The sequence below is a fragment of the Protopterus annectens genome, chromosome 8.part0 (genome assembly GCF_019279795.1).
Source record: "Protopterus annectens isolate FY-2018-M chromosome 8.part0, PAN1.0, whole genome shotgun sequence".
NCBI classification, from domain to species: domain Eukaryota; kingdom Metazoa; phylum Chordata; order Ceratodontiformes; family Protopteridae; genus Protopterus; species Protopterus annectens.
Window position 1 is genome coordinate 1,419,048,272 of NC_056741.1, and position 25,012 is coordinate 1,419,073,283.

At 40.7% G+C, this 25,012-nt stretch overlaps 1 protein-coding gene across 1 annotated transcript in view; it reads left to right on the top strand.

Moving 5' to 3' along the window:
* The window catches only part of EI24 (EI24 autophagy associated transmembrane protein), a 462,003-nt gene that overhangs the window by 165,805 nt on the left and 271,186 nt on the right, over window positions 1-25,012 (top strand). The window contains exon 8 of the mRNA XM_044081026.1: window positions 12,768-12,879. Coding sequence (XP_043936961.1) covers window positions 12,768-12,879 — 112 coding nt within the window. The remainder of the gene's footprint in view (window positions 1-12,767; window positions 12,880-25,012) is intronic.

Consider the following 25,012-nt stretch of genomic DNA (forward strand, 5'->3'; position numbering starts at 1 on the left):
TGAGCTAATACTCACGATTATAGTATTCATTTCATAATGCTATATGCTGTGGTTTACAATTTGTAAATGTTCCTGTATCTGTTGTGACATGTTGATGTTAATTACCCTGTACAAGGAATCTAATGACGATGTCATATCAGGTTCAATAATCTTTTCTGGATTCCATTGGTAAGATATGCTGACATTATCAACAGGTGTAAATACATAAGTACTATTATACCAAGTTAAATGAGTAATTTGTTAAACATCCAAAAAAGGAGTCCTTGTAGTGAAATATAAAGGCTGATTTGTTACTAAAACAAATTGCAGAGCAATTTCTACAAGCATTTCAAAAGTAGGAGGTAATTTAGTCCATTTACGTTGTTGACAGAGTGCTACAGAAAACATGGTTCATACACAGGGGACTGTTATCCATAGATCAGTCCATTCATAGCATCATTGCAGTGTTCCAATTTGAGTCTTGTTGTTAAAGTCTATGTAATTTCCCTTTATTTGTGGCATCCAGTACTGGAAGGAATGAATTGGAGGTCCAAACACTAAAGGCAAAAACAAAAACTTACAGTTTTGGGTTGGTAACAGTGAAATGCATTATTTGCCCTGTACAGTAAGTATCAGTACATTGAGTTTTATCAGGATACAATTTCATCCAATTCTCACCTGGGATCCAGCTATCAAGTAATTGTCGCCAAGCGTACTCATTTCCTACTAAAAGTTTTGTTTGGGCATAGTTTTTCTGCATTTGTACATACAAAGATTGTAGAGAACACCTTGTCCAATTGACAAATATTGTTAAGTTAATTTTAAATTAACAAACAATGAATTATTGAATTAAGCCTTTTTTTTCCATAACTAACCATTTGTCTTTGTGTATGCCATATTGTGGGATTCCACTGGGACTGCAAATGTATAATTTGAGAGAGATCTTGACTGGAAACCTTTTAATTTATTAGCCAATGTTTCGATGTCAACTGAATTCAACGTTCCCATTCCAGTACCTATGCCACCCAACAACATATACAAGGCTCGTTTCCTCCTGCGTTTTACAATATTTGAAAAAGTAATATTAAAATGTAATACAGTTTTCTGATAGGTTTGTTCCCACCTTTTTACATGTCAAAGGGATTCTTATTGTTTGGTCAAAATGTGCTCTGTGGTTACTATTTAATAGTTATTTGCGAACCTCGTGTATCGATTTGTGACTTGATTTGCATTCATACAAAACAATATGGTGGTATTTTGCATGCTAATTGTTTCATTATAAATGTCAGTTCCATTCTGACAAGAGTAATAATAGTCTTTATACATTTGATCATATTTACAGTTGCAGCATTTTATGTCCATTTCATTTTTAATTGTTAGCATGACTTGTCCTTCACACGGCAACTGAATATATACATGTCCTCCCCTCACTATATAAATGATAAAGTTTCCTTCAAAAGTTAAATTAGCAATAGAACATCCTTGTCCAGCAGGACAGGTAAAAGTTCCTTGTGTTCTATTCTGCATACTGTTAACCCATCTCCACTGAATCATTGTGGTGTTTTGCTGGGAGACTGTTATAGCAGGAGTCAGAATCGGCCAAATGGACTCTACACAATACACTGATGACACACACACACACAGCGATTATCGCGTCCTTGAAAAGAATCTGAAAATCAGAGCAGAATAGCATAATTATTCTCGTAAATACTTGCAGGCACATATTTCCATTTTTCTTGTCCTGGTATCATCAATAAGGTAGTATCCTTTCCATTTTCAGTAACCTCAGCCTGCTTATCTGGTGACTTGAGTCCAGATATTTGCCCCATTGTTTGCATTTGTAGATCCAAACCCTTTATCTGCTCTCCCAGTTAAAGTAGTAGGAGCAGTACCTTTTGTTACAGTTCCCATATATATTGGCATAATAATCAATTGAGCAATTATTTCTCCCTTTTGTGTCAGCAGATCAGAATCACCACTATTTAGAAGTGCTACTTTAATTTCACCTTGGTAATCAGCATCAGTTATACCTCCCATTATTTGTATTCCTTTCAAGGCTAAACTGGAACGAGGAGCAATCCATCCAAAATGTTCCAGAGATATCTGAACCCCTATTCCGGTTTCAATCAAGTGAATGTCTCTAGGTTTTAACCTGTACATGTGTAATGCATGAAATCTAAGCCTGCTGCTTCTGGGGTAGCCCTAAAGGGAGCTAATGCACCTTCCTTTATTTTCTAGTAAACTACAGTGTTGGTAGCTATGTAAGGTTTGATTTGTAGCAACAGAGTTATCCTTGTTAACAGAGTCTCACTTTCTCAGTTTGGCCTCTTGTTTAAAATTTGTAAAGCTGTATTCAAGTTGTCCCTCCAATTCTGTAGGGAACCATTTTTCAATTTTTCTAATTTTTCTAATAATCCATTTATTCATTTTATTAAACTTGCAGCTTGCGGGTAATGCTGTATATGAAACACCCATTCAGTATTATTCTGTTTACTGTAATCCTATACCATTTTCCCTTTAAAATGTGAACTATTATCAGATTGTATCTGCAAAGGGAACACCGTAGTACAGAATAATCAAATCAATTGTTCTTATAGTGTTTATCTGTTTAGCTCTCTTACATGGATAAGCAAGCAGATACCCTGATAAGTGTCTACTGCTGTGCATACATACTGACATCCTTTCCTAAAAGGTAACAGTCCTGTGTAATCAAGCTGCCAGATTTGTCCAGGGAACTTGCCCCTACCTAAATGTCCTTGTTGCAATATGTGGTATTGGTCTGTTATATGTGCTGGCATATAGGGCATTGTGATAAAACTGTTTTAGTCACATCCATAGAAATCAAAATTCCCCTCGTTTGTGCCCACCGCTTTTTCTCATAGATATCTGCATTTCTGATGAGCCCATTTTGCCGTGCCAGTTTGTTGCCTTTTGTTCATTTTCCTTCTCAACATCTGCCTCAGCAACTTTAGTATGCTCCTCTATAGCAGAATTAAACAATCGTTCTAGGGAATCACTTGCACAATGACCATCTACGTGATGTAAAGTAACATTTCCCTTATTTGCTGCCATAATTATTTTCCCTGCACTTCCTTTGAATGTATGTTCCAGTTTTTCTGCCAGGTAGATAACCAGGCAGCAAAACCATTTGCCACTGACCAAGAATCAGTATAAATGTGACATGTTCCTGGTGTCTCTTGCCTCAAAGCTTGAAAAACTGCATAAAGCTCAGAGTACTGACTACTCATCACCTGTAGTAGTTGTTAATTTCTTTGTAGTAGGATTATAAGATACAGCTTTCCATCACCTCTTATTTCCTACATATTTAGCTGACCCATCTGTAAACCAAGCTTGTAGTCACTGCTCTAATGATAGCTGAACAAAAGTCTGTCCCCGTTTAACAGGAGATCCAATTACTGGAATTGTTTCAAATAACAATTATGATTGTAATTTATCAGGCACAGTATTTGAGCTATCTTATCATGCAACATAGCTGCCCCTCCTATACCTACCTTAGCTCGATCCCGAATGTACCATTTCCACTTTATTATACTAACTTCCTGTGCATGTCCTATCTGGTGCATCTGAGGTGAACTCCTCACCCATTGCATAATAGGAATCTCAGGTCTTAAAAGTACAGTATGTCCTATGGTCATTTGTTCGGTATCTACAAGAGCTCAGTAACAAGCTAGCAGTTGTTTTTCAATGGGAGTATACCTACTTCCTGCTTCGGGTAACTTTTTAGCCCAAAATCCTAAAGGTACTCTTTTTGCACCGTGTTTCTTCCATAAACTCCAGTTAGCATACTGGTCATGTACTGATGCATGCAATTCTACCTCTCAGTTCTGCACAGGCCATAAATCAAGGGCCTGTTGTATTCTTTGTTTAGCTTTTTCAAAGGCTTGCTGCTGTTCATCCTCAAATTCAATTCATACTTCTTTCTGGTTACTTTATAAAAAGGAGGAACTATTTGACTTAAGTGCGAAATATTTTGTTTCCAGAACCCAAATAAGCCAGTAAACTGCTGTGCCTCTTTTTTGACCTTTTTTTTTTTCTTTCGGAGTCCCTTGCAAATACTCCTTTTCTGTTTGCCTATTTATTTCTGTAGTATACATAGTCCTGCTTTTGATATATCCCAGTTTTCTACAGATGAAACATGCAATTTGTCTATCATCAGGCTTCCTGCAATTGGAGGGTCTGATGCCAGTCTCCATACCTCCCTGTTCACACCCCCCACCTGTCTACACTTTTCCACATCCTACTGCAGTTATTAAACCCATCTTCATCAGTACCAAGAGAAAAAATGTTCATGCTTAAAAATATCTCCATTGTCATGTTCTGCCTATTCTAGCATCCTGTCAGATCTGTAATATTAAAATAGTCTAATAACTTTATAGTTAGCTCTAACGACATGTCCATACCTTGTACGCAGCTGTTACACCTTGAACTGTTAGCTGCTATAATTTTTAACCCTTTAAATTCTAACATATTCCTATGTTAGTACAGAGCTGTTATACTCGTTAAATCCTGAAAAAAACTGTATTTATGTAACTTGACTATTAGTTTTGGTATACCCTACATAACATAAATGTGTATGGTTACTCTTTTTTTCTAACTGGCCACATCCAATACATCTTTCTGTGCACTTTAGTTGTATCTGCTGAACCGGAATTTATTTTATCTTTAACCCACAAATCTGCATCTTTCTGTCGTGACCAATTCTTTAAATTTTGCACACTTGCACAAACTTCATGCAAATCTTTACAAGTGCATCTGTGTGCACTACTGTACATTTTGTAGTATCCTTTTGTATGGCAACATCAGCTCTAGACAAAATATCTGAAACAGTTTGCATATACTTTCTTACCTGTATGTCATGTTTCTTTAACATTGGCATGTCTTTTTTCATTAAGCTCTGATAATTTCTTATCTCTGTTAAAAGCATTCCACTGCGAGCAGTAGCTAGCTGAAACATTTCAACTGACTCTACAACCTGTAAACTTTAGCATGATTTAACACAGTTTTAAACAAAAGCAAGGATATTTGTCTCCACACTTCAATTGAAGTTTTATACTTTTGTACATACTGATCAAAACAATGAATGCAGTTACACACACAAACTTTCTCTTAAACATTTCAGATCCTGCCGACTATGCCAAGAAAATGTGTTGCCTAAACACAATATCTTAGCAGGACAGAAATGATTAAGATAAAGAATTTTCACTACAATGAACAATGCTTTATTAGACAGTGCACTCTTACACTTCTGCATCAGGCAAGCATTAATAGTAGTATAAAAAACAAGTAATCTCCTTGGTATCCCCGAAGTCTCAAAACAACCCACTAAAGTGTAGTGGGTCCAAAAAGAAAACGGTGTAAGAAACTTCTCTGTGTGGAAGATTTTCAGTCCATATATTTCTAGTTAATCACTGTATATTAATCAGATCAGACAATAGTAGTAGAAGTAGCAAACTTAAACTCGTCTTAAGTCAAAACAAAACAAAAATTATAATAGAAATATATAATTGTACAGCATTACTAAGTATTCGAAAGTAATCCAAGCAAGGAAGGCAGTCTGTTTCCAGTCGAAAATCCTTCATTAAGTACACAGACAAGCGGTCCAAGTAAAACAAAAATAGAGTAATAATTTCCTCACAAGCTTTCTAAATATATATATATATATATATATATATATATACTTTTTATCAGGCATGGGAGTGGTTTATTGTGCTATAAAACAGTGTTATTGGTACACATGTTAAATTCACATTCCTTCCCCATCAGTGTGACATTCGAGCTGGTCCTGCCTTACTTAGTAGCTGTCATAATAATATATAACCCTTATGTACTTTAAATAAAATTTATAATGATGTGGTACCTCTTATTTAACCAGATTATTAAGTCTGTGATTTTATCCAAGACAATGTACTACATGGCTGGAAATATGTCAACCTTCGTTCATTTGGCAATCAAAAAATAGATATAAATATATGCATATACATTTTGCATGTAAAAAATCAATTTCTATTTTCATAACCTATTAACAAAGATCGCTTTCGTCTTTCTAGACTTCTTCAGGTCTGTGTACAAGAACCATAAAAACAATCTGTAAAAATATATATAATTGTATAATTAGTATTATTATTACACATCATTTTGAATAAAGTGGAAAAAATAACCAGAAAAAAATAAAAATAAGAAAAAATGTATGTATGATGATGGAAACAAAATATGCACTTACATTTCAACTGATTTAAAATGGTATTTAAAATCAATGTGTAGAATAAAGTAAAAAATTGTATTTTATTTTATTCTACAAATTGGTTTTAAATACTATTTTAAATCAGTTAAATTTGTGTATATTTTGTTTACCATTTTAAATCAGTTGAAATTTAAGTGTATATTTTGTTTCCATCATCATACATACATTTTTTCTCATTTTTATTTTTTCCTGGTTATTTTTTCCACTTTATTCAAAATGATGTGTAATAACAATACTAATTAATTATACAATTGTATATATTTTTACAGATTGTTTTTAGGGTTCTTGTACACAGACCTGAAAAAGTCTAGAAAGACGAAAGCGATCTTTGTTAACAATAGGTTATGAAAATAGAAATTGATTTTTACATGCAAAATATATATGCATATATTTATATCTATTTTTTGATTGTCAAATGAACTAAGGTTGATATATTTCCAGCCATGTAGTATATTGTCTTGGATAAAATCACAGACTTAATCTGGTTAAATAAGAGATACTACATCATTATAAATTTTATTTAAAGTACATAAGGGTTATATATTATTATGACAGCTACTAAGTAGGGCAGGACCAGCTCGAATGTCGCACTGATGGGGGAAGGAATGTGAATTTAACATGTGTACCAATAACGCTTTGTTTTACACACAATAAACCACTCCCATGCCTGATAAAAAGTATATATATATTTAGAAAGCTTGTGAGGAAATTATTACTCTATTTGTGTTTTACTTGGATAGCTTGTCTGTTTACTTAATAAAGGATTTTCGACTGGAAACAGACTGCCTGCCTTGCTTGGATTACTTTCGAATACTTAGTAATGCTGTACAATTATATATTTTCTATTATTTTTTGTTTTGTTTTGACTTAAGACGAGTTTAAGTTCGCTACTTTTACTACTGTTGTCTGATCTGATTAATAAATATACGGTGATTAACTAGAAATATATGGACTGAAAATCTTCCACACAGAGAAGTTTCTTGCACTGTTTTGTTTCATTAATAGTAATATCAAACTAGCTATACTTCTGTGTCAGGCAAGCATCAACATTAATATTGAAAAGAGTAAAAGGAAAATAAAAAAGTTAATACATCACCGATTAAAGTAAGAGACTTCATCCTTGCCCACACTTCTACTGGGAAGCCCTGTTGCGGTCATGTAAGAGAGACTGTTAGGAAAGTCCTGGGCAGTGCGTCCACTCCACAGGTGAGGTTTCTACCAACCGACAGAGTCACAGTTTTTATACCCTAGCTGTTTACCAGTTTTACTGAGAATTTAACCTTTAGGGATCAACAAAGACTTTCTGGAACAGACCAGTGATGTTGGTTACCCATCCCAGAATGTTCAGTTAAGCCTGCCAACCCCTATGACTCTGCAATTTCACTTGAGAAAAAATATAAAAGAATGCAACAAACAAGTACCTTATCAGACTTCTAGAAATGTGAAAGAATGTAATAAAGTCATGTAGACTAATAAACAGGTGTCTTATCAAACTGATAGAAATGTAAAAGAATGTAATAAACAAGTGTCTTTTAGTCACATAAACTAGAAGATAAACACATTTTAAAATAGTTCTGTTTCATAGAAAAATAAAGAATAACTAAATAATCCCTTTCACTCTGTTCTCTATACTGAGGCAGAAGTCAATCTGTCATTCACTCAAGGTAAAAGCCTTTCGTATCACACTACTTCAGGTATCTGTGACAGCTACAGCTAGCCTTAGGTCCTAGGGTACTTGGCCTCCAGCATTCTAATTATACCCCTTGTCAGACTGCACATGAGAAAAATCCAGTGGTGTTTAAAACGTGATGCCAGCAACAATATCGTTTGAACCAAAGATTAATTTTTCCAGCAAAGTGGCTACCTTCCAGGCGTTCTTTAGAAATGCATCAGTGAATATTTGTGTGCCATCTTCTTGGGCTTGTCTGAATAACTTTGCAAGACTCTGCAAACTCTAGGTGATGTCTAGATCCCAGTCTTCACTCATGGCTTCTATTTTCAGGAGCATATTCCCATGAGAAGCCACCCTGAAGGATGAGCTGTGGACTATGTCATGTAGGCCACCAAGGACACGTCCGGTCATTTCAGATACAAAAGCTGTGTACTTAACATAACACTGTGCCTGAATGATCAGGGACAGCATCATTGCCATTCCCACCCACTGTCTCTCTGCCTCAAAGATGTACCTCAACGAGGGAGACCTAAGTGCAGTAGTGGCAGCAAGCTCAAGCTGTGTGTAAACTTCAAAAGATCTGAAGGTGAAAAAGGCCTAGCAAAGCATTGCGGGTAGAGGAAGGGGTTTGTAGCCTGATAAAGTCTGTTGTACTGAGTTTCTAGGGCATGGCAGGCCCCAAGTTTTGTAGCTCAGTAAGGATACACTTAAGCATTCAGCAGTAGCATTATGGTAAGTACATATATTTCAGTTAATTTCTTTTTCTCCCAAGACTCTGCAGATACGGAAACAGTATTGGAAAATCATTATGGCATCTGCCTGCTTTAACTATTGTTGTGTTTAGACAACATGCTGTTTATGCCATTTCTGCTTGACCTTGGTATGCAGTACACTGCATTGCAGTAGAGCCATAGCTAGGCCATGTGGTGCACTGAGCAGTTCCCCAGCCTGGCACTCCCTCAACCCAAAGTTGAGTACCAAAGAAAAATCTTACTTAGAGCTGAACAGCTGTAGCAAGCATACTGCTGCATTTAAAAGCACATCCTGAGTTTCACAAGTGCAGTTTTGGCATTCATGTACGCTGTCCCAATATTCATGCAGCTTCATAAATTAATTCCAGTACTGCCCTTATGTCCCATTAACACCTGCTAACTCCCCTTTGCCTCATCCTAATTTTATCTGTGTTGTACTGGCTTAATTACTCCTTGATTACATACAGTGCCACAAATGTGTTATCTGGGTGTGCTTTCAGACTTATAGGTTCATAAGTAGGTACTAGGCTAGTTGTCTTTGTGGACCCTTTTAAGCCTAACCAGTTTCCTGTAATGTGAAGCAAATCCTGTGCCTCTTGTCTGTAAGGTAAACACCTTAACAATCACACCAGAGGTGTATGCGTTATTTGCTTGCTTGCATAACTTGAAATATCTTGTGTAATATTGATGCTTAACAATACTCCCTGTCTTTTTCATTGCTGTCTTGTAGTACAGAAGTTGCCCTTAGTGGAAAGTAAACTTTTTTGTGGCAGTTATTTCAGTAACACAGTCCACCTCAGTGTACAAAGGTACAACTCTGTGGTATAAGATAGAGCCTCACTTGCTGGCAGATAAACAAGAGCTTGGGACATGGATGTGTCAAGATATAAATTCTTTAGTGATGATATATGGATAGGTTGAGGAAATTGGTGATCTGCACAAGGGAGGGCATCCGATTTAAGGTGAGAAGAAGGAACACCACCCCACAAAGAGAGAGAGAAGGAGCAGTAACGGTCACAAGCTAGGGTAAACACTTCTCTCTTTAATGTAGATAAAGGAGGCTACACTGTGTTACTGAACTTCAGTCGTATCAAGGGAGGAGAATGAGTAACTTTGGGAGAGAATAAAGTGAAGTAGGATAAGTAGGATGTTTATGCTCAACTGGGGATCTAAATCTGTGAGCGGGAGTTGATTTAGGTCTTAGAACATGAGGGCATAAGGACAGAATTTGTGAGGTGGCCAGAGAAGTCCATCTTGAAGGTGTCATTAAAAATCTAAGATAGCAGTGATTGGGTCAAAGATGAGGTTAGGTACAGGTGGCAAATCGAGGGGTATGTACAACCACTGGGACGTAACCAGGGAAGGAGTGTACATATGGTTGTGGAAGAGGCTTGGCCTTAGTCATATTACAGAAAGGACACAGGATGGAACAGGCCTGGCCGGGCTGAGTAAAGGATGAGTGGGAGATCACAGAAGGAGGCAGAGAGCAAGCAATAATATTAAATGAATTCTTCACCTTATTTTGTACAAAAGGGGAGAGCAGTCTGCTTCACTGATAGTGTGGTATGACATACTGTGGGGAGCAGTGTATCAACACTAAGATAGCAAGAAGGCAGAAAGGGAAACCTCTCTAGTGAAGGAGACTAAAACATAAACATTCGGGCTGCTTTCAATAGTCCTCATGAAACAGACCAGTGTGCTGGCAGATACCCTGCTATAGATCTTCAGTGTCTTACTGGCCAGTGCAGATCTGACTGAGAACTGGGAGACTGCAAGACTGGTAATTTTTTTTACAAGAGATAGAGGAGCAAGAAAAATCTGCAGAACTCGAGGATAGTTAGCCTAACTTCAGTAGCAAGGGAAGTTATGGAGAAAATCTGAGACAAAAGCTGAGAAACAGAGTCCATAGCTCCATGGACAGAAGGAGCTGTTAGTTGAACGTGATAAGAGTTTTATGACTTGATTACGAGTGAATTTGAAAATGGAGTATGAATAAATGTAGTATCCCTGAATTTCATCAAGGTGATTGACACTGTACCATAGAGATGGTTCTTGGAAAACTGCAAGGGTTTGGGATGAAAACAGAGGAAGTGGATTTTGGCATGGTTTGAAACAGAGAAACAAAGGATTGTTGTGAGAAAGATGAGGTCGGAAATAACGGTACTGAGAAGTAGAGTATTGCATGGATCAGTCCTGGGTCCAGACTGTTTGTTGCATTTACTTCAGATAAATTAAAGGAAAGAGAGCAGAATACCAGCCTCTTTGAAAATAAAACAAAAGGCACATAAGTGCATAAGTGCTAAACTGGAAGATTAAGAGAAGTTTAAGGTTAGAAAGACTGTTGAAGTGGGCAGAAATATGACAGTTTATTGCTAGCAAATGCAAGTACTGCATTTGGGCCACAACAGCCCTGGTGTGAAGTATCAGCTTCATTGTACAAGGAGTGGAGAAAAGGACCTGGAGGTACTCATCACACTTGGATACAACCACCAGGAGCAGAGTAAAAGGGCCATAGCAGCAGCCAACAGATTGCTGTTCTATATTCTTAGGGGAATAAACTGTAGAAGGAAAGAGTAATGCTCCTTGTCTTTTGGGTAATCTGGCCACACCTTAAATACTGCATACGATTATACAGGCCATTCAGGAAGAGGTAATCCAGTCTGTGGAAAGGCAGTAGAAGGATATGTGGTATAGATAGAAGAGGTGTGACCAGAGAGTCTAGGAGCTGCACACATTTTCAGTAGAGATCAGAGCGGAAGTGTGGGGCAGGTAACTTGAAAAAACAATGAATATACATATAATAATTCCTTCATGTAATTGTATTATATTTGTGAGTTTTATGTTCTATCATGTATATACTAAAGTGTACTGATTTATGTATATCAAATTGTCTTATGTATACCAAACTGTCATTTTGTAATTGAATAGTGTTGTATGTGGAGCTTTTCTCCCCGGGCTTCTGCTGAAAAAGGACCTGTGTCCTGTCAGACTTTCCAGGTAAACAAATGTAAAATAAATAAATAAAAGGTGGGTAAAACTTAACACTGTCCATTAAAATAAGATGTAAACAAATGCAAACTTATTCTTTCACCAAATACTTGCATTTCCATTTCACAGTCACAGGAAAGCCAGAGCTTATCCTAATACTCAGTGGATGCAAGACAAAGTAGCTGATTGTGCAATGGGACACACGCACGCGTGCACACAGGGAATTTGAAGCATTGCAAATTTACCTACAGGATGATTTTGGGATGTGGGAGAAATCCAGAACACCTAGCAAAACCCATATTCCAAGACAGGAAAGTTATGCAGACTGCACACAGAAGCCACCTAAGCTGAGAATGAAACTGGTTAACCAAATTCTGTGCATCAGGAAATGCTGATGGGTGCGCCACTCTTTGAAGTTCCAAATGAGATAGACAACTTACTTATTAAATGTGAACATTAGATTAACAAAGAGGACAAACGTGGAGTAATATTAAAAGTATGTCTGGAATAAGTGGACCATGGGTAACCTTTTATAGTGATATAGTTGGATGCTTTCATAGTGAGACTTAAGGGCCACTCTAGCATATAGGAAGGTGGGAGAGAGATGTTCAACAGATTGTATGGATTGACTACTGCCTAGTACTGTTAATGTGTACTCTTCATGGTGAGGGGTTGTGGATCCTTGGAATGGTCTGTTGAAATGAGTGGTGGAAACTTGATTCCACAGAGCCATTCAAGAGAGCATAGTACAGGTGAAGTGTGTGTGAAAAGGGGTGGAGGAAAGAGCAATGTTAAATTTACTTTAAAGAGCAGAATTAAATAAGCGGTCTCTTCCTGCCATCAAACAAAATATTGGTGCAAAGGATTAGAACAGCCTTCTAATACAAGTAAAACAGGCCGAAACTTTGAACGCTTCAAAAGCAGTCATGACCTATATGTTGGATTATAAAATTTAAATAAGGTAAATGGATGGAAACTTGCTTTTTAAATATAACTGTGTTAATAAAGGTTTCAAACTACAGCATCTGTCTGATAAGCATTTGTTGTGGGTTGGGGTACAAAAGGAGTATTGCTGAGACCAGACTAAGGCCCCATATCTTCTGCTTCATTACAGGGAATGATAGTGAGTCTTTTCCCAATCGACCTCATTGGACAGTTGATCAGCCTACTTCATATGTCTCTGCTCTACTCCCTGTATTGCTTTGAGTATCGCTGGTTTAATAATGGTAAGTATGCTGTACATACTGACTTGTGTTTATATTCTTTAGGTTTGGTGCTGAATAGGTGGTATTTCACATGTGCAGCTCTCCAAATGTGGGTTGCTGTAAAGATAACATTAAAAGTCTTGTTCTCTTAGCATTATGCAGTTCCTTAGAGTGTTAATGTAGAAGGGCACCTCTTTCCATTTGGCAAGAGTGTGGCTTAGTGATCATTATGCTGGATGGCTTGAAATGGAGACTTTGTGAAGAAAGTAGGTATAAAGGCCACTGATAATGCTGGGTAGTGTAGAAGGGTGGAAGTTCAGAGACGGGAAGATTTTCTTCCACTCTGTAGAACTCTTGCATTTTTCTGTAGAGAGTACAGTTTGGCCAGTTGTACCCTTCAAGAAGATGTTCAGTTCTGCACAGGAGAGCTTCAGCAGAATCTGGTGCTCCCCTAGTTGGTATACGTGAAAAGGCACATTACATTAAGCATACATTCCCCAAGTCTCAGACAGGGCATGGATATATGACCTAGGGCCAAAAAGTGAATTTAAGTGTAGGTTGTTACACCTTAATTTTTTAAACAAGTTTATACACAGAGTTCAAACAGTGAAGTCCAGCTAACTATAGTTAATAATTTTAAATTGTATCCCCATGCCTTTTGTCAGACTGTGGTGCTAGTGTTTCTGCCTTACAGTTCTTGGTTCTTGACTAGGACGTATCCATTGTGGAATTTGCACATTCTCCTTTTGACTGTGCAGGTTTTTCCTGGATGGTCCAGCCTCCCTCCCTACATCCCAAAGATATGCACAGGCAAAGTGGTGCTCCTCCAAACTGCATGTAGGTGTGTGTGACATTTGATCATCTTGCATTGACTTTGGGCCCTTTTCTTGGTAAATTCACCTGCTTTCTTTTCACTTAGTGTCAAGACAGGCTGTGGTACCCCAGCAGCCCTGAAATGTATTAAACTTATAATATGGAAATGAGTGAATATTATCTTGTTAAAGCTCAAAACTTCACTCAGTCATTCCCTGATTACTCGCTTAATTCATTTCAGGAATTGGAGGCTTCTCCCAGCACTACGTGGCTGCAAGGCAGACAGACTAATCCTGGACTGTTCACCAGTCCATTGCAGGACGTAGACATGCACATTTTCATATGTGTACACAAACAAAAAACTCACAGATGCGCACAGGGACAGTGTAGAGAATCACCAAGTTTCCTATAGCTGATCTTGGAGATGTGGGAGAAATGGAACACGCAACAGAAATCTTTGCTGACATAGGGTGATGTGCAGGCTCAACACACCATTTAATTGAAGAGCCAGGCACTATGAGGTTGCAGTGCTAAACACTGTGCTACTCACGGTCCCCTACTTCTAAATGATGTATAGGGAAATAAAGTTAAGGACCCTCCTCAATGAATCTTGGTATTGATTCACCCTGTCCTTGCTCTGAATTTGACATCCTGCTACTTCTTCCCAAACTCAGAGATTGCTGCATACAATTGATGACACACTCCTTGATGTCACATGGTGACTTCATAGCTGCACTTTTTACCTTTTCCTATCTGTTCACTTTTGCTGTTTACACAATTTGGATCTTGATCCAAGCCGTTGTCATTAAAAGTTCCTGAATATCTTTGCCTTAAGTTTGAGAAGAATGGTGGAAGAAAACTTATCACCGGACTGGTGGAAGGGTGCATCATTATGGCCAGCTGGTGGGCCAGAGTTTCACATGAGATTCTGTGTGGAATGGTAGAGACTGTTGCCACTACAGTAAGTCTGCAGTCTCTCTGGTCTCCAGAGATATGGGCCATCCCCAATTAGCAGGGGTTCATTTTCATTCTAGCATTTTTTGTATATGGAGAGCCTCAATCATGAGGGCCCCCCATTTCCCTCCTTGGGAGGGTGCATTCAGGAATGCTAGCATTGCCTTTGGTTTCTTGACTTCCCAACCTGTTTGTGGAGAATGTGCCCACAATACCTTTAGGTAATGGATCAGTAATACATGAGACTAAGATTACGTCTCTTAATTAGGGATTCCCCTTAGGTTATCTGAACTGGTCATTTTAGTCAAGAAGGATCCTTGTGAACCTGCAGTAGGATCCACAGCCCAGCTGAAAGACACTAGGCAGTTGTTAAGGCACTTGGTGGGACTTTGCCTTGTGGGTGCACGGCTTTTTATGCAAGGATTGTGGTTGGCTGCCATTAAAAGCTCAAAATGCTCCCCACTGCTCACCACCCTTGGTGGTGGTCTTGCACTGACTGTACCCTCTCTGGCTTCCCAGTCATACTGATTGTTTTAAAATTTCCTAATGGAATTCCTAAGAATGGAATCACCAAGAAGTGATGGATGTTTGTAGTCCTATCTCGCCTTCATTCTTACATATGGCTTTGGAGCCGATCCTCGGCTCCGACTCGGCCTATTACAAAGCTCAAAGTCGGCTCGTGGCTAGGTAGGTATCCCATAGTGCACCAGTACAATCCCCAGATCTTATTTGCTGCGTCTATGAGTTCAGATGTGCTTCTTGCTTGGCCGTGGCTAAGTTTAAAACTTTTTCTATTATTACATTACTGTTTACCTATAGTGATTTATCTTGTTCCAGATAGTGTTGGAAGTACTTTTCAGGACCTGTTGGAGTGTTTTTTGACTTTAAAATAGTTATTGAGAACTGCTTGGCCGTTGGCCCTTGTTGTTGTTATCCTGTATGCTAGATTTCTCTCAACGTTGCGTGTTTCCGCTTATATTTGCTATTATATTGTGGGCAGTGTTTTCTTGTTAGAGATTTAGAAATGTAGATATTTAGAGATTTAGCTGTGCCGTTTGATAGTTTTGACCTTTTTTCTATGACTTAGCCTTCTGAGCCATAGATTTCTAATTTAGAAAGTTATTAGACATTTACATATTTCGAAATTTAGCTTGTGTGCAGTGTTGTTTGATAGTCTCTGACCTTCTTTCTATGACTTAGCCTTTCTACCTAGGTCTGTTTAAGTTAGAGGACCTAGTTCTCTGTTTTTTTTCTCTTTCCCAGGGCTAGGCCCATTTAAGTTAGAGGACCTAGTCCTCGTTGTGCTTGTGTGTTCCTGTTTAGCTAGTTATATCTAAAGACCACAAACCTTCGGGTTTCAAAAAATGTCTAAAGTGCTCCCAGAAGATGTCAGTTATGGATGGCCATAGTAATTGTGTTTATTGTCTCTGAACCATTCATTTGCAGGAAACTTGTTTATTCTGCCATTCCTTCAGCTGCAGAGTTCTCCAGGAGCGGAAGAACAAGTTAATTTTGAAAGGTCTCCTCAAACCTTCCTTTGAGGAAGACTTAGCCAGATGTTCATCGTGTTTCACTGTTGCAGTCATTGCACTTGGGTTATCCTGCTGGCAGGCGACCCGCAGTCAGCCCGAGTTAAAAAGTCTTGGTCTGGTGTTGGTTGCAGTCACCTCTTCCCTGACGTCAGTGCGCCAGGGGTATTAAAGCTGCAACCGACGCCATTTTCTCCAGTCTTTCTTGCCGCGCGGTGCCCGAAGCAAAAGCAGTTCGCAAGTGCCGGTCGGCCGACTCCTGAGATTTTCAAAATTGAGTTTCAGAACTGAAGTCTTCAATAAAGCTAAGAACCCCGTTGGGGAAACTTTTTCTTGCTCCAGACCGATGTCAGTAAAAGTTAACTGTATTTCTTGTGGGAAGCAAATACCTCATAAGGACTTTCACTCTTACTAACCTTGCCTAGGCCCTGACCACAATGTTACTAGTTGTCGGTTTTATGCTAGATTCAATAAATGCACTATTAAACGTCTGTTTGAATTTGCTTCACATTAATTTGGCCGAAGGTTTAATTACATAATGCCGTCGGACCAACCGACGACCGGAATTTATAAAAAATGCAAAGACGAAGAAAAGGACAGGCATCCGAGGTCCAAAACCAACGACGAAGCCTCTTCTAGGCCAGTCGCCGGTTCTAAGTGAGGCGCTTTCGCATCCCCTGACGCCCGCTACCTCAGAGCCACAGGCCGCAGCCGACAGCCACGTGGAGACACCGAGGCCTGTGGAAACTCAAGATATTGGACCTACGGAAGCTATACCCTCAGATGGGTCCGGAACCGCTGATTAGGCATCGGCTTCTGAGGGTGTTTTCAGACCTTCACAGCTTATAATTAAGTCCACTACAGCAGCAAAGGCAAAGTCAAAAACTCCATTAAAGACAAGGAAACAAGTACAGCATTCTCCAGAACAGTCATCCATGCCAAAGAAACAGATGCTTAAAATGGCCGAAGACCTAATTACTTTAATCAGGGGTTCCCATCCCCCTCCTGACAAAAGGCCTAGGCAAGACACTGATTGTGATTCTTCTGACCAGGTTTCCATTTCCTCTGATTCCTCTTCTGATCAGGGATATTCTCTCCCTCCCTATGAGGACTCTGATGCAGAAGAGTCCATACCTTCAGCCTCTCCGCCTGAGGATTATTCTTTTGGGGAAACCCTGCACACCATGAGGGAGCATTTCCATTGGGAGAGCCAGGATTATTCAGAATCCAAGAAAAGGCTCAGAGACTTCCTTTTATTGCCTCAGCACAGGCCCCTGGCTATCCCCCCTGTGCTTGATATTGTTGTTGATGTTTTTTCTGAATCCAGTCTGTCTCCTGCTTCTTTACCCCCTGCACCAGTCAAGCCAGACAGGTACTACAGAGTCCCTGACTCTCATAAATTTCTTTACAAAAACCCCGCTGCAGACCCAGAAACAATTTCTCAGGGTCCTAAGGGGGTTAAGGCTTCCACTGCTAAAAATCCTGTCCCCTCAGATAGGGATTCCAGAGCTCTGGACAGATGGGGGAAAAAAGTTTACACTTCTGCTACTTTAGCTGTAAGAGCTTTAAACTGTCAGTTTCACATGCTTAAATACCAACAGTACCTCATGTCATTGTTAAAACAGAAAATGATTGCAAGTACAGAAAGTCCTGACAGTAAGGAAATGCAGGATTTATTGCATGCAATTGAACAAGTGGGAAAGCATACTCTGCAATGTGGTTTTGATTCATTAGAGGCTTCTTGTAGAGCCGCAGTTACAGGTTCTGTTATTCGAAGGCATGCTTGGTTGAAAGAACAAAGTTTACCTGACCAAGTTAAAGTAAAATTATTGGATGCTCCATTACAGCATGATACTTTGTTTGGTGTTAAGGCAGAAGAGGTGTTAAAGAAAATGGAGGATAAAGCAAAGTCAATGCAGACAGTGAAAGATTTCTTACAGGTTCAACCACCTAGATTTAGCAGAAACTGGCCTTCGAAAAATTGGACTTTTCCAGTGTCAGACAGGCCACAAAGAGGGCAGATCTCAGCCCCAAGGCTCCTACAGACCTAAACAATGGGGTGCTTCAGCCCCCAAAGGAGGGGAAGACAAGTCACAACCTTATAGGAAACAGTCCCAATGACTTCCCTCTGCAAATGCCAAGCACTTACCTTTTGACAGCACCCCTAGGGGGAAAACTAGCACTTTTCTCAAAAAATTGGCACGTGAACACCCAGGACCAATGGGTGCTGAATATTGTTTCTCAGGGTTACAGGTTCCACTTCCACACGCTTCCAAAACTAAAAGGTATGCCAGATCTGCCACAAAACCAAAGGGCAGAGGCACAAAAACAGATTGCTGCCCTTATGAACATGGGAGCTATTCAAAAAGTTCCACAGCAAGAACACGGACAAGGATTTTACTCAAGACTTTTCTTAGTACCCAAAAAGGACAAAGCTTGGAGACCAGTACAGGACCTGTCACTCCTAAATACTTTCCTGGATGTTCCAAAATTCAAAATGTTAACACTACAGCAACTTCTGCCCATGCTGGGCAAGAAGGCTTGGCTAGTTACTTTGGACCTCAAGGAGGCATACCTGCATGTCCCAATCGGACAATCTTGCAGAAGATACCTCAGATTCATAGCAGGATCAATGCATTACCAATTCTCTGCACTGCTCTTTAGCTTATCTACTGCGCCCAGGGTCTTCACAAAATGCCTGGCACCAGTAATTGCATTTTGCAGACAAAAAGGAATTCAAATATATCCCTACTTGGAAGACTGCCTTATTCAAGCAGAGAGCAAGGACATTCTTCTAAAGCATCTGGCATTTGTAAAAAGATTACTAATTTGCCTAGGGTACACAGTAAACGAAAAGAAATCAAAACTAGTGCCCTCTCAAGAGATAATATTTCTGGGTGCAAGCTTAAATACAACTGCCCAGATGGCTTATCTCATGCCAGACAAAGGCAACTCACTCATTACTTTCAAATGATGGCAACAAAAACCCAGCTCCCTGCAAGAAAAATTCTGCAGGCCCTGGGCTTCATGGCATCCTGCATTCTACTAATTCCATATGCAAAACTGCATATGAGGAAACTACAATGGTATCTAAAAATGGACTCAGCATTGTCACAGCCTGGAGACAATCATAACTTTAATCCCCTGCCTACAACAGGAGATGTTCATCGTGCATACAGCTGCAGTCATAACAGATGGGTTCTCCTGCCGTCAGGCGGGTCCTCGGTCAGCCGAATTCCAAAGTCTAGGTCCGGCGTCGGTTGTCGTCGCTTCTTCCCTGTCGTCAGTGTGACAGGGGTATAAAAGAACCAGCCAACGCCATTTTCTTCAGTCTTTCTTGCCGCACGGTGCCCGAAGCAGAAGCAGTTCGCAAGTGCCGGTCGGCCAGCTCCTGAAATTATGAAAATTTTGCAACCAAAGTCTTCTTGAAAGCTAAGTACCCTGTTGGGGAAACTTTCCTTGCCTCAGACCGATGTCAGACAAAGTTAATAATTGTATTTCATGTGGGAAGCAAATACCGCATAAGGATTTTCATTCCCTCTGTATTCCTTGCTTAGGCCCAGACCACGACGTCTCTGTCTGTCGTTTTTGTGCTACATTCAACAAACGCACCATTAAGCGTCGGGCGGAGTTCGCCCAGCATTATTTTGGCAAAAAATTTAACTATATTATGTCATCGGACACTCCGACTCCAGTTTTGTCTAAAAAACGCAAAGATAAGGACCGACACACGAGGTCCGCGGCCTCTACCGACACCACGCCAAAGCCGACTACAGGTGGTCCAGTTCTCAGCGAGGCGCCTACGCAGCCCCTGACTACCGACGACACTTCATTGGCGGTGTCTTCTGTGCCCGAGGTCGCAGGCTCCTCGGCCCACACCACGACTACAGATACCGAAGACACTCTTGGTGGTGAATCTCAAATGTAGACAGGTCTGCCTCCTCTCAAGGTGTCTTCAGACCTTCCTCTTCTTTTTCCATCAAGGCTTTCACTAAGTCTAAAGCAGCCATGCATTCTAAGAGACAAGCTGCACAGGGCCCTTCTCCAGGCCCCATGCCTAAAAAACAGATGCTTAAAATGGCTGAGGATTTAATTACTCTTATCAGGGGTTCTCAACCCCCCGGACCAAAGGCCCAGAGTGGAGGAAGAATCCCCCTCCTCTGACCAGGCCTCCATTATATCAGAGCACTCTGATGAACAGGAACATTCTTACTCCCCTTTTGAAGATTCTGATGCAGAGGAGTCCATTCCCTCTTCCCCCCAGAGGATTACTCATTTGGGGAAACCTTGCATACCTTAAGGGAACACTTCCACTGGGAAGGCCAAGAGTACTCAGATTCCAAGAAAAGGCTTAGGGATTTTCTCTTGCTACCTCAGCACAGGCCTCTGGCTATACCTCCTGTCTTAGACATACTAGATGATGTGTACTCGGAGGCCTGCCTTAACCCGGATTCTTTACCTCCAGCCCCAGTCAAGCCTGACAGGTACTACCGGGTTCCTGACTCACACCAATTTTTATACAAAAGCCATGCGGCTGACCCAGAAACTATCTCACAGGGCCCCAAGGGAATTAAGGCCTCCACTGCTAAAAATCCATTATCTTCCGAGAGAGATTCCAGATCCTTAGAAAGGTGGGGAAAAAAGGTATATACCTCTGCCACCTTAACCATGAGGGCATTAAACTGCCAGTTCCATATGCTAAAGTACCAACAGTTTCTGTTATCACAATTGAGAAGTAAAATGTCACAACCTGAACAACCAGACTTGAAGGAGTTGCAGGATTTGATGCATAGTGCAGAACAAGTGGGTAAACATACCTTGCAATGTGGTTTTGATGCTCTAGAGGCCTCATGTAGAGCTGCTGTTACAGGATCAGTGATACGTAGACATGCCTGGCTCAAGGAACAAACCTTACCAGATCATGTCAAAGCTAAATTACTAGATGCCCCTCTTCAAAAGGATGTATTATTTGGTGTTAAAGCTGAGGAGGTATTAAAGAAAATGGAGGAAAAGGCTAAATCAATGCAAACGGTGAAAGATTTTCTACAGGTACAACCTCCACGTTTTAGTAGAAATTGGCCTTCCAAAAATTGGTCCTTTCCAGCCACGGACATACCCCAAAGAGGTAGATACAGGCGCCCGAGGGGCAGAGGGCAATCTCAAGGATCGTTTAGAGGCAGACAATGGCAAGCTCCTACACAAAGAGGTGGTGAGGATAGTTCGCAGCCATTCAGAAAGCAAGCCCAATGACTTTCCCCTTTGGATGCCAAGCAAGGCTCAAATGGCAGCACCCTTAGGCGGAAAACTGGCATTATTTTCAAAAAATTGGCATATTGTCACAAAAGACAAATGGATCCTGGACATTATAAACAGAGGCTACAGATTCCATTTTCACACCCTTCCAAAAATGAGAGGCATGCCAAACCTGCCACACAATCAAAGGGCCAGAGGCACAAAGACAAATTTCAGATCTCATGGACATGAAAGCTATTCAAGAGGTACCTACTCACGAACAAGGTCAAGGTTTTTATTCCAGACTATTCCTGGTACCAAGGAAGGGAAAAGATTGGAGACCTATTTTGGACCTATCCATCCTAAACACATTTTTACTCGTACCAAAATTCAAGATGCTCACTTTACAGCAGCTTCTTCCCATGCTGGGCAAGGAGTCTTGGCTGGTAACATTGGACCTCAAGGAGGCATACCTGCATGTCCCAATCAGACAAAATTGCAGAAGATACCTCAGATTTCTTGCAGGTTCAACCCATTATCAATTCTCTGCATTGCCCTTTGGCTTATCTACTGCGCCCAGAGTATTCACGAAATGCCTGGCATCAGTAATTGCCTACTGCAGACTTCAAGGGATACAAATATACCCCTATTTGGAGGACTGCCTGATCCAAGCGGACAGCAAGCACATACTTCTGAAACGTCTGGCTTATGTAATAATGTTGTTGAATTCTCTGGGATACACAGTCAACAAAAAGAAATCAAGGCTAATACCCTCTCAGAAAATAATTTTCCTGGGTGCCAACTTGGACACAAACACCCAGATGGCCTACCTCATGCCAGAGAAGCAGGGGCAACTAACTCAATACTTCAGAACACTAGCAAATTTCACCAGGCTGACTGCAAGGAAAATCCTGCAGGCTCTGGGATTCATGGCATCTTGCATCCTACTAATCCCATTTGCAAAGCTGCATATGAGGAAACTTCAGTGGTACCTGAAAAACCTATGGTCTCAACACAGCCACAGTTTGGAAACAATAATACCACTAATTCCATGTCTTCAAAAGGAATTTCTGTGGTGGGCTCAAGCATGCCAAGCAAACACAGGTCTCCCATTCTGCAAGCCTCAAGCAAATCAAGTCATCACAACAGACGCCTCGGACTACGCCTGGGGGGGCGCACATGACAGATCGGTGCATTCAGGGCAAATGGTCCCAAAAAGAAAAGCACCTTCACATCAATCAAAAGGAAATGCTAGCTGTAATAAATGCTATTATAGCTTTCAAAGACCTTCTGCATCCAGATCAACTATTGATAAGGACAGACAACACCACAGTAATGTGGTACAGAAACAAACCGGGAGGAACCCATTCATACCCCCTATGCAGGCTGGCCATGTCACTTTGGAACATGCCTCTGGAATTACAAATCGAACTTCAAGCACAGTACTTGCCAGGCAAGGAAAACACGCTGGCAGACAACCTAAGCAGAAATATGACAGATCCACACGAATGGAAGTTGCATCCTCAAGTTTTTACAGAGATAATTCAAGCATGGGGAAGGCCAGACATAGATCTCTTTGCCTCCCACAAAAATCACCAATTGACAAAATTCTGCTCAAGGACTTTTCATCCAAAGGCCTGGAGAGTGGACGCTCTCTCTCTTTCAGTTGGACAACAATGACAGTTTATGCCTTCCCACCTCTTCCTCTGCTGCCCAAAGTTCTATTAAAAACCAGAGCAGACAGACCAAAGATGATTCTCATTGCTCCAGACTGGCCAAGGCAACACTGGTACCCACTCCTGAGGAGCCTGACGCATTCTCCACCATGGACCCTACCTCTAATGCCTCTTCTTCTGACTCAGCACAGCTTCAAAACTCTTCACAGTCAGCTGAAAACACTCAATCTGGTCGCATGGAAGATTCCTTAACATCACAACAGACCCTACTCTCCAAAGAGGTGCAGGATGTCATTTTGGAGGCCAGAAGGCCGTCTAACTAGAAAAGCTTACTCCGCAAAATGGAAACAGTTTTGTGCCTGGAATGAGAAAAAGGGCCAGAATCCTGGAAAACTGAATTTACCTCAAATATTACAGTATCTAGCTGAGCTGCTAAGCAGTGGACTTTCATTCTCATCCATCAAAATCCATGCCTCAGCCATTTCTGCAGAACACAACACTGATCCACCTTTATTCTCTCACCCCCTCTTAAGACAGTTCCTCAGAGGGGCTAAGAATATAAAACCCCCAAGGAAACAACCAATACCTGCTTGGGACCTCAATTTCATTCTAGAAAAGCTAACCTTGCCTCCTTTTGAGCCAGCTGCCTCAACAGATTTGCAATATTTGTCCTGGAAAACAGCTTTCCTTCTGGCTATTACCTCAGCTCGTAGGGTATCGGAACTACAAGCCCTCATGGCTGTGCAGCCTTTTATCATCTTCCATCAGGACAGAGTTTCCTTACGAACCAACCCGTCCTTTATGCCAAAAGTGGTATCCAGGGTAGCTTTGAATCAGGCTATACACTTACCTACCTTTTATCCTAATCCTCAAAACAAAGGGGAGAGCTTACTACATTCCTTGGACATCCACAGACAACTGCGTTATTATTTGGACAGAACAAAGCCTTTCAGAAAATCTGAACAGCTCTTTGTGTCCTATGCTATAGGAGCTCAAGGGAAGCCAATTTCCAAACAGACAATCTCAAAATGGATAGCCCACTGCATACGCTTTTGCTACTCTTTTCATGGCAAAACTGTACCTGCAGGCATCAGATCTCACTCCGCAAGGGCCACAGCTACCTCTGCAGCTTTCCTCAGAGGAGTTCCTACCAAAGATATTTTGGAAGCAGCCACTTGGAGTTCTGTGCATACCTTCTCCAAGCACTACCACCTACCATTATACTCCAAAACTAGAGCAGGCTTTGCCACTGCAGTCTTGCAGGGCATCCTGGCTCCTCCTAGTTCCACCTAGTGCCTACCACCCCTTTCTTAGCTTTGGGATTCTACCCATCTGTTATGACTGCAGCTGTATGCACGATGAACATAGTACAGTTTTGTACCTACCATAAATGTAGATGTTCGAGTGCTAATACAGCTAGTTCCACCTAGTGCCTACCACCCCTTTCTTAGCTTTGGGATTCTACCCATCTGTTATGACTGCAGCTGTATGCACGATGAACATAGTACAGTTTTGTACCTACCATAAATGTAGATGTTCGAGTGCTAATACAGCTGCAGTCCAGGTTTCCCTCCCTCCTTCCCCTCTTGGGACAGGCCTATTGGCTAACACCTCCTCATACAACCTGATTGGGGTATTCATTTATGGTGTATTTGCTTGCAACTACTCTATTTTGATTATATGGCATTGCTTTATTACATAAATTTATGTATTGCCTTCCTTCTGGGGGCACCTGACATCTGGGGCAAGAAAAACTGAAGAAAATGGCGTTGGCTGGTTCTTTTATACCCCTGTTGCACTGACGTCAGGGAAGAAGCGACGACAACCGATGCCGGACCTAGACTTTGGAATTCGGCCGACCGAGGACCCGCCTGATGGCAGGAGAACCCATCTGTTATGACTGCAGCTGTATTAGCACTCGCACATCTACATTTATGGTAGGTACAAAAC